This window comes from Eublepharis macularius, chromosome 14 (genome assembly GCF_028583425.1).
Source record: "Eublepharis macularius isolate TG4126 chromosome 14, MPM_Emac_v1.0, whole genome shotgun sequence".
Taxonomy (NCBI): domain Eukaryota; kingdom Metazoa; phylum Chordata; class Lepidosauria; order Squamata; family Eublepharidae; genus Eublepharis; species Eublepharis macularius.
The window spans coordinates 4,808,326-4,818,614 of NC_072803.1; the positions used below are offsets into that span (position 1 = coordinate 4,808,326).

General features: G+C 45.9%; 1 protein-coding gene across 1 annotated transcript; it reads left to right on the plus strand.

Moving 5' to 3' along the window:
* The first annotated feature begins 758 nt into the window (after positions 1 to 758).
* Positions 759 to 8,449, plus strand: LOC129342314 (uncharacterized). Its single transcript, XM_054998014.1, has 4 exons — positions 759 to 979; positions 4,812 to 5,019; positions 6,081 to 6,139; positions 6,900 to 8,449. Exons 1-4 carry the CDS (start codon positions 814 to 816, stop codon positions 7,130 to 7,132), a joined length of 666 nt encoding a protein of 221 aa, XP_054853989.1. The 5' UTR covers positions 759 to 813; the 3' UTR covers positions 7,133 to 8,449.
* Positions 8,450 to 10,289: the final 1,840 nt, after the last annotated feature.

A 10,289-nucleotide genomic window follows, 5' to 3' on the forward strand; every position in this document is an offset into this window, starting at 1 on the left:
ACATACTGGATCATTGAGAGGAGCACCAAAAGATAGCTAAGAATCCTCCTCCCAAAGAATTTTTGTATGGAATTTTAACTCACATTTCCATTTATTTTACCTCCACCCCAGCAACTCTGGGAGGCAATATATGGCTGAAAAGTGGGATACAAACATAATAAAATTGAAAAGAGTCCAGTAGCACCTTTAAGACTAACCTACTTTACTGTAGCATAAGCTTTTGAGAATCACAGTTCTCTTCGTCAGATGCGTCTGACACATCTGACGAAGAGAACTGTGATTCTCAAAAGCTTATGCTACAGTAAAGCAGGTTAGTCTTAAAGGTGCTACTGGACTCTTTTTGATTTTGCTACTACAGACTAACTCGGCTAAGTCCTCTGGATCTATAAACATAATAAAAAGCTGGATAAAAATGTAATGCTAAATAAATGCTCAGGAGGATTATTAGGAACAGAGCAGATAGACCAGTGTTTTCTTTCCTCTGGACATCTTTCATTTGCTTTAAGGATGCTTCAAGTAAAGACAAGACGAGTCATGCCAATAGACCATTTCAGCTATAAATCACCTCCAGGTGTCTTGCGTCTTTCCCCCTTCACCCAGATAGCTCATTCAAATGCCAAGGCAAAGGAAGTACACACCAAATTTGTCACTCCTCTGAATCCTCCCACTAATGTGGGTGTGACAGAAGAGGAATTTGCATCTTTCCAACAGAATAAATAGCTCGCAAGTTGCAGCCCGTCCTCAGATCTCAGGTATAGGCCAGGTGTCGCCTGCAGAGAAGCAGCAAGAAAGAAGCCAAACGCTCCCTTCATCATGACAACTTCCAAGTGCGTCTTGCAGCTTCTCTTCCTTGGGCTGTTGGTTTCTCCAGCCTTCCTTCAGGAGCATCCCTGTGAGATTGTCAAGAAGACGGTAAAACATGGCTCTTTCCACCTGGATGTGAGTCCTCCGACTTACAAACCAGGGGAGATCTATACAGGTAAGCAGGAACACCTACCTGGACTGAATCTTGCAACCTTTTCCTTATGATGGCTGTTGTTTCTTGGATCGTCTCTTTGTGCATCCAAAATTGCCTTCATCTTGGGGTACCAGTGATCGAAAGTTTACTAGGATTTTGAAGCGTTGATGTGGAAATTAGGCTGAGCAGCTCAGAAAGTGTGCAGAAAAGGGACGCTATAAAAGGGATTTGCACACATTTAGAGGACCAAAGGGTCTTACATGCAAGGGTCTGTTCTTCCCAAGGACCTTTGGATTGGCATTAGATAGACACTGTGGTGCAGTGGAATTTGTGTGTTCAGTTCCTGCCATGGACCTGCGGGATGACCATGAGTACATGCCCCCACCTCTTAGTCTCACAGTGCAATTCCAAGCAGAGTTACCCCATACTAAGCCCATTGGCTTCGAAAATGGGGAAAGTGACCATGCACTTCACAAGGCTGTTGTAACTATGGTTTAAAAAGGCTTTTCCATAGTAAAATAAATGCCATTCATAATGCTTTTTAAAGCCCATTCATCCAAAGTCAGTGCAAAAATCCTCTTCTAATGAAAACCAGAGCCAATTATGTAAAAAAAAATACAAAATGAGGAATTGCCCTAAAAGAAATGTGGAGGATACTGGAAGGGAAGAGAATGAGTCTCTCTACACAAGATGCCTCAGCGCATGTTCGTCAAGTATAGGGAGACACAATGTTAGCCGGGAAGCATAGTTTTAAAAGACAGAGCCTGTGGAGATCGTTCCTCAGAAGGTTTGTCAATTTCATTTTCACCGCTCCAAAGGCTCAGTCAGTTTCACCTCTCCTCTCTAAAACCATGTGGGATTGCAACCAGAAGGCAGCAAGGTATGGAAAGGGGCTGGAGCTGCCTTCCAAAGCCACGTTTGGACCTGGAGAGGTTCTAATGGGCTGAAGTTTCCCTTCTGGCATTTCACAGCCCCTTCACATAGCTCCAGTGTATAGCAAAGCCTTTGCCCTTCTACCGGCTCCATCTTTTTAAACTACCCTTCCTGGCTAACCTTGCATCTCCCGACACATGTTCTTCACGTGTCAGATGTCTCGTAAAGAGAGACTCAATATGTTGATCTGGCCTGTTGCATTTTTCACTGCCCAAAGAATGTCACAACTGTCACCTTGCACGTCTGTTGCAACTGTCACCTTGCACAACTCCCCTATGAATAGTTTACATGGGCCACAAACTAGTTTGCCCCAAATCAGCAATCAAACTTAATAGGACAAGCTGGAATTTGAAGGCACAGCCAAACCTAGTGTGCAATCTATTGCACCACCTTCCCATTTCCATATATCGTTTTAAACACGGGGTTGCACCCCTCCTTGGGTTCAAAACCTGCCCTTAATTAACGAGAGCAGAATGTAACACCCTGTATTTGCAAGCAGCTCTGGGGGAGTGTTAGGTTTCGGGGGACTGTTCCGTTTACCCGACCGAGAAATATGAATGAGCAGTAGAGTACGCCTATCAGAGATTATGAGGGTGATTTCCCACATTATCCAGCGAAAAACAAAAAACGCTGAGTTGACACTCAAAGAGGTGCAGCCAACCTCCTCTTTCTGGTGCACATACTTTGGAGCACCATGAGATGCAATATTAGAGATCCATTACTGGATTTATTAAACTTTTTATAAATAGTTGCATGTGATTGGGATCACATGCAAAGAGGCATTTAACCCTTCCCCAGTATAAGTTTCCCTCTAAGGTGCTATTTGTTTTCCCATTTCCTAACATGGCAAGCAACACCTGGGGGCATTTTTACTGGGAAAAGTGAGCTGGGGGTAAAACTCAGCGGTCACTGTCCTGACCAACTGTATCCCACTGCTAATTATAGTCTAGACATGTAAAAAGCTCAAGATCCATTCAGAGACAGCTGAGAGATTTCCATGAATTACAGGATTCTATGTCTGACAAAAATTTGCGGTAGGGTATGAGCTTTCGTGAGTCACAGCTCACTTCTTCAGATACAGCTAGCTTCACATGCATTCTAGCTGTATCTGAAGAAGTGAGCTGTGTCTCATAAAAAGCTCATACCCTACCACAAATTTTGTTAGTCTTATAGGTGCTACTGGACTCTTGCTCTTCTGCTACAGACAGACTAACAGAGCTACCCATTTTGAGGATTCTAGGTATACCCCATTTTTTGTCTATTTGTTTGTTTTTGGAAAGCAAATGATAGGGTGTTCTTCCCCCTATGTATCCAAAAAATTCTTTCTGATTGCTGATTGCAATAACAACAGTAGGGTGGGGCTACCGAGAACAGATTCGCTCCCTTAGCATTTCAATAACAGCATCTGCACTGCTCTTGCATAAGATCAGGTTTGGCACCTGACCCAAGGAGCCTGAAGTCTCAATTCAGGCTAGGGAGGAGAAAGAGGCCACGGAACAACTTGGGACAGCGTCTGTGCATTAGGGATTGGGATTTAAGGGTTTAAGACCAAGGTTTCACTCTTATCTTGGAATCTTCACATTCCTTCCATGGGGAGGAAAATTTGCTGGGCACAACAAGTTCTTGGGGTGTGGCCTAGCCCAGTTACAGAACTGGATTCATATTGGGGCTCAGCCCTGGGAACCTGTTTCTAATGCCGTACGTAATCGCTGGCACAAATTACACATTAAACAAAATGCTCCCGAAGCACAGGTGGAGGGTTTTCCCTTCATCCATGAGCAATCAGCGAGGTGAAGTGAGACAAGTAGAAAGAGTTGAAGAATGAGGCAGAGGTCTGCTTCAGCTGGGGCCTGGGACTCTCCCAGAATTACAACTAATCTCCGAACAAGAGAGATCAGTTTCCCTGGAGAAACTGAAGGGTGAAGTCTATGACATGCTATTGCAATGAGGACCCTCCCCTTCCCAAGCCCCACCCTCCCTAGGCTCCACCCCCAAATCTCCAAGAACTTCCAAACCCAGTATTGGTAACCCTAACAGGGGGTAATGAGGCAGTGAAGTCCTGAGAGGGCAGAATGGATGGTACGTGTCAGACTGCAGGGGGGCGGATTTCAGTTTTAAATGTTTCTTTACTCCCCGCTGCACATCAAAAATCAGCACAGCAAACAAAGACAACAGATGCAACATTTAACCTGCAGTGTGCTAGATTTCTGTTTGCAGGGAGATTTTCCACATAAAGAAGCATTCAAAAATATGATCCTCTTCCTGTAGTTCATTCAACCACCTCGTTCTATTACATGTGTGAACCACACCAGAGAGAAGGGGAAGGAAATGGGAAGGAGAGAATAACTACCCTGGTAAAGGAGATTAGTCCTTCTATCTGTGTGGAGGGCCAAGGCTGAGAAAACACAGATTGCCTCAGACTACTTAGCAAGTCCACAGTGGGACTTGGATGCAAACCAGGGGATTTTCCAATCTGGAACGCCGTCTCTTAGCTGCTATGCACCAGCTGTGCACGCAGGAACGAAAGCTCCGTGTTCCACTTCGGTTTTGCGTCCAGATGCAGCCAAACACCCCAGAACAGGACAGAGATTTTCCTCATAATACAGTATGAGAATGTATAATACATCATACATTACTTCCTGCAATTTCTGTGCCCCCCCTCCTCTGCCCCCATCTTGGTGGGTGCTTCTTCTCCTGAATGAAAATGTGCTTGCGGTTTGGTGGTTAGCTGCATTTCTGTTCTCCTTGTCTGATGGCTGCAGGCACTCGCCAACTGACTTCTGCCCTCTGGTTTGGGCAATGGCCACAGGGAGGTGCCGGGCGGGGGGGAGGGGATAGTGAAGAAACACCCTGGCTTTCAAACTTCGTGGAATGTCCCTCTGGCATCTCAGATACACTAAGAATTCCTTTCTTTCTCTAGTAACCATCCAAGGAATAGACAACAGCACCTTTGTTATCCTGCAAGCCACATCTTCCAAAAACTATTCTGGCGGTCTCTGGGAAACTGAAAATGAAGGCATCAGCTGCAGCGGCAATGAGTACGTGGTACAGAAGAATGTCTCTGGCAATGGCACCCGGACACACTGGACGTCCCCAAATGACGTCAATGAGTCAGCTGCGCAAATCAGGTAAGCAACAAAGGATCCCTGCCCCAAGGAACCTGCAGCCTTTCAATGGAAATTTAGTTGTCCTATTTAGTCATTGGCTTTCTTGCAAGGGAAGCGTGAGTGCTAAGTTTCTCCTCACAACAACCCTGTGAGGAAGGATAGGCTAAAAGAGAAGGTCACCCAGGGAGCTTTTTAGCGGAGTGGAATGACTGTACCAAAGCATTCAGTGGAGGGGGGGGTGGAGAAACAGTGAATGTGAGCAAATATGGCTGCATATTCCTAAGCCTTTTAAAAAACATTAGACAGATTCATGGTACATTAAGAATTTTTACATCCATGCACAGAGGCAATTTTAAGGTTGCCAACTCGGGATTGGTGAATTCTTGGAGATTTAGGAGTAGAACCTAGGGAGCGAGACATTAGCAGAAGAGAGAGAATCTCAGGCGATATAATGCCACACAGTCCATCCTCCAAAGCTACCATTTTCTCCAGAGGAACTGCTCTCTGTCGTCTGGAGATCAGTTGTCATTCTGGGGTATCTCCAGATACTGCCTGGAGCTTGGCAACCCTAGGCAGTCCACCTCGGAGTACTCAATGCTGGAAGGCCATTGCCTCCGTGTCCTGTTTGTGGACTCCCAGAGACGTCTCGCTGGGTACAGGGTGCTGGGGCACGTGGTCTGATGGTCTTGATTCTGACCCACCTGGGTGCTGCTTATGTTCTGAACCAACTCTGCCAAGTGAATCTACTGCCTCTAGTAACTGGAGGGTGGAGCAGGGAAGACTAATCCGATCAATTAAGCAGCAGGTGACTAATGGCAGCGGGATCAGTAAAGGAGCTTATTTATTTCTCATGTGAGAAGCCATCATCAACATTAAATGGCTGCATCACTGGTAATTATCAGCTCCTAATCAACAATGAGCAGTCTCCCGCCTTCCTGGAAGGTTCCTACAAATCAGCCTGTTCTATCAGTCAGGCACCAATAAAAAGGTGGCTGTTTTCCCCCTACGTTTCCATTCAGTATCTGTCTTCCCACTCCTGGATCACCACAGAGCTCGTGACTTTCCTCTTTCTTTCCTAACAGGGTCTTTGTCTCCTTTGCCAACGGCACAACACTGCTCCAGTCTCGAACCATCACAAGAGGTAACTTTGCAGAAAGAGGTCTCGCTCCAAATTCTAGCATGCTTCCCCACCACCCTCGCCCTCTTCCATATGCCAAGACAGACAATGCTTTGTTTTCTCAGACATGATTCAGGTGGTGGTGTTATACCCCACTTAAGGCATTCGCATGTCAGGGCCAAACTACAAGTGACAAATGACACAGGTTGGACCCTTGTCAGCTTCCCTCAAGTTTTGATGGGAAATGTAGGCAGCTTGGCGGAATGTTGGACAAGTGACAGTTGAAAAGTCCATTGGGCAGCAGTCAGAGAGCCAAGCTGCAAGACCAGGATGCCTAGTGTCCAACCTGTGTCATTCGTCACTTGTAGCTTGGCCCTCAGTCATTCACATGCAACAACCCGGTGATGTAGGCTGCTATAAATCCCGTTTAACTGATAAGGCCAGGAGAGTTGTGGGAGGGCATCCCACGTGAGGGGGCTTGGAACCTGGGTCTATCCAAATTAGTACTGCCAACTCTGAGTTGGAAAATTCCTGAAGATTTTTGGGGGTGGAGCATGGGGGAAGAGGGGTTCAAGGAGGGGAGAGACCTCAGTGGTGTGTAATGCCAAAGAGTCCATCCTCTAAAGCCTCCATTTTGTCCCAGGGAACTGATCTCTGTTGTCCGGAGATCCATTGTCACTCCAGGCGATCTCCAGACCCCGCCTGATGACCCATCCCCGCCCTTCTTTGCCTGCTTAAACTGCGACGTCCCCTCTAACCTGGCTTTCATATTTTCCTCTTTCAGACCTGACGACAGGAGGTGCGACGCCAGCACCGCCAACAGCCACACACAGAGCAACCATTCTCAGCAACACCCACACCCGCCTCAACTCTACGGAAGCCAACCATAACGGGGCCTCCCCTCATCACGGGACCCAAAAGCCTTACAGCTCTGCCTCCACTTCCCAAGCCAGCTCCGTCCTCTTGGCTGCCTTGCAGTTCCTGCCCGTCTTCCTTGGCTTCAAGCTTCTCTCCTAAGCCAAACCCACGCACACCTGCCCGTTACTTTATAAATGCCTCCATCATCAAGTAGGGAAGGCCGATGTCCTCAGGAATTAAATCCACCCCTCGCTAATAAAAACCAAAACATTATTGCACAATTCTTTCCATGACCCCCTCGCTCAACCGTGTGTGACCCAAGATATGTTGCAATTTGAAGGTCCAAAGAGAGATGCCCCAGATATTTTGGTGCCAGAGACAGAAAGTCCAAACAGTGCTATTCTCTTCCATCAGAGGGGCAAAAATGGAATAATAATAATAAGCAAACTAATTGTAAGCGACTGGCGTTTCATGTACCCCAAACCAGCTGCTTGAGAGGCTGTCTTAACTTACCTAAAAATTACTAATCTTTTTAGGATCTTTTTATTTTTTTAGAATTCAGACAAATGAATACCTGACAAGAGGTTCTGCCTTCTCTCCCCAAAGCCCTGAAGTAGGAAGTCATTTGATGTTTTGAAGAAATCGAACTTTATGGGAGATGAGGGGGTGATAAGAGTTGCCAGCCTCCAGGCAGTGGCTGGAGATCTCCCAGAATTATAGCTGCTCTCCAAGCTGTAGAGATCAGTTCCTCTGGAGAAAATAGCTGCTTTGTATGGTGGACTCTATAGCATTATATCTTGCTGGAGTCACTCCCTTCTCCAAACCCTGCCCTCCCCAGGCTCTATCCCTAAATTCTCCAGGAATTTCCCAACCTGGAACTGGCTACTGTAGGGGGTGGACCTTTGGAGGCTGCTGCTTCTTGTGATAAGCTAGAACCGGAGCCGTTGAGATCTGTGTGACCTGCAAACAAACTGGACTTTCAAAGAAAAACTCATGCAAAGCCCTTCTGCAGAAAGGATGGTTCTGAAACTCTTGATAACTTGTCTCTGCTTTGGAACACCGAGTTTCAATTCAAATGTGGATGTGAATTTCAGGGGGCCGTTTGCACCCTTTCTTTCCAGCTGAGCCGCCACGGAGGAGATGCTCTGAAAGTTGGGAGGGGGCAGCTTTTATTAACTTAACTTTGATCAACCCCTGCAGGCAGGGCATTCTCCCCTCCACTGTAAAATATCCCTTTGCCACTTAACTCTTGGTCTTTTTTGCTGTCTCTCCACCTGGGGCAGAAGAAGGGGGTAAGAGGAAGGAGGGTTTTAGTTAGTTCGAGTACTTTTGCTGTAAGTTTGGGCTCTGCAATGGGCTGGGTTTGTCGCTTATGGTTTTTGTACAGACTGTGTTTATTTGGAAACCGTATTTTGGATATCTATTTTGTTTTAATGAGCTTGCCCTTAATAAAAATGCTTGAGAGGGACCCGTGAACTTGTGGCTTCTGTTTGGCATGTGAGAAAACTGGATGACCAAAGTTGAAACGGAGCATGTGAGGTTTGAGTTCATTATGCTGAGGAATTTCTCAAGGTCACGGAGCAAAGCAACTGGAAAAAGAAATGTTAAATGTTCCCTTTTAATTAAATGCCTGAGCTGTGAATGGTTGGGGGGTTGGGGGGGCTGCTTTTTGCCTCTAAGGCACGCTTGCTCTTTCTCTGCCTTCCAAGCCTGTTTCAGCCAGAAAACATACCCCACACACACTCACCCCTTTCTGCTGCCCTGCATATTGCTGTAGCATCAGAAATGGCTATAGGGGTATTATACAATGCCGAAATTTGGACAAGGGTTTCCATATTGCAGATCATTCCACTTTGGACACAAACAATTTACCTTTGATTATAAGTTCAGCAGGACATCTGTCAGCAAACAGGGAGTACCAAGCCTGGCTTTCTTGTCTTCAACATCTTTTAGGAAAAGAAATGGTTTCGTTCAAGGGAACTTTTGAAAAAAGCTCTAAAAATTGTCTTTAGGGTCTGGGACACGCCTGTTCATCTGGAATGAAGAATAATTTGTGGCCAGGGCTTGGTTTCAGAAGCAGCACCGAATCATACAATATGTGGGGAATTGTTTTTTTTAAAGGTCGCTCTTGTTGGCAGACTGCCTGTGCCACAGTCAAGACACTGAACTGATTAGCAGTACCAAAAACTTTATTTATGGAACTAACAAACTCGATAGAAAAGAGAAGAAGACAAAGTAGCTGCTTGGCTAGTTAAAAGAGCATGCAGAGTTCTAGAAGAAAGGCTTAAGAATAGCATTCTGCAGACAAAGAAAAGCCCTTCCCCAACAGCCCTCCGTGGCTAGAGCTTATTTATTTTTTATATGCATTTATAGTCCACCATTCTCATGGAGAGTCTCTCTATACAAGACACCTTGGCACAAGTTCGTCAAGTGTAGGGAGATGCAATGTTAGCCGGGAAGTGTAGTTTAAAAAGACAGGGCCGGCAGAGATCGCTCCTCAGGGGGTTTGTCAGTTCATCTTTGCCTCCCCAAAGGCTCTGTCAATTTCACCTCTCTGGTCTAAAACTGTGTGGGATTGCAACCAGAGGACAGCGAGGAAAGGAAATGGGCTGGGCCTGTTTTCCAGAACCAGGCTTGGACCTGAAGAGGTTATAATGGGCTGAAGTTTCCCTTCTGGCATTTCACAACCCCTTCACACAGCTCCAGTGTATAGCAAAGCCTTTGCCCTGCCGCCGGCTCTGTCTTTGTAAAACTACCCTTCCCGGCTAACTTTGCATCTCCTGACACGTGTTCTTCATATGCCAGATATCTCATGTAGAGATTCTCTGAGACTCAAGGGATTACATAGTGGGAGATCAGTACAGTCAGTTTCAAGGACATTTCAATAAACAATGCCAGAAAGGGTATAAATGTGAATCTGCAAAGCAGAAATCCAATAGAGAGTTGAAGAAATGCTGAAAGTGAGCAGAAGCAATTGTAAGACTGTCATATTAGACAACACAGAACTACCCAGTAGGATCATACTTAAGGCAACAGATAGTGGTACATAGTAGCACACAGTAGTGAAGTCTATGGTCCCTATCCCTTTATTAAAGTATCTCTTTGAGACCACTTCCCTACTCCTAGCTGAGTAAAAAAGCCCTCTTGAATAATTCAGTTTTGTGTCATTTGCAGAAAGCCAGGAAAGCTTGCTCCCTCTAGAAGAGCTTTTTCTTTACTTCGCACACAAGACTTTGCTTACTCCAGCAGCTCTGACGGTCCACAGTCTGCCTTTCCCTCAGTACAGGACAACCACTCTCAACAACGGGACCTGGGT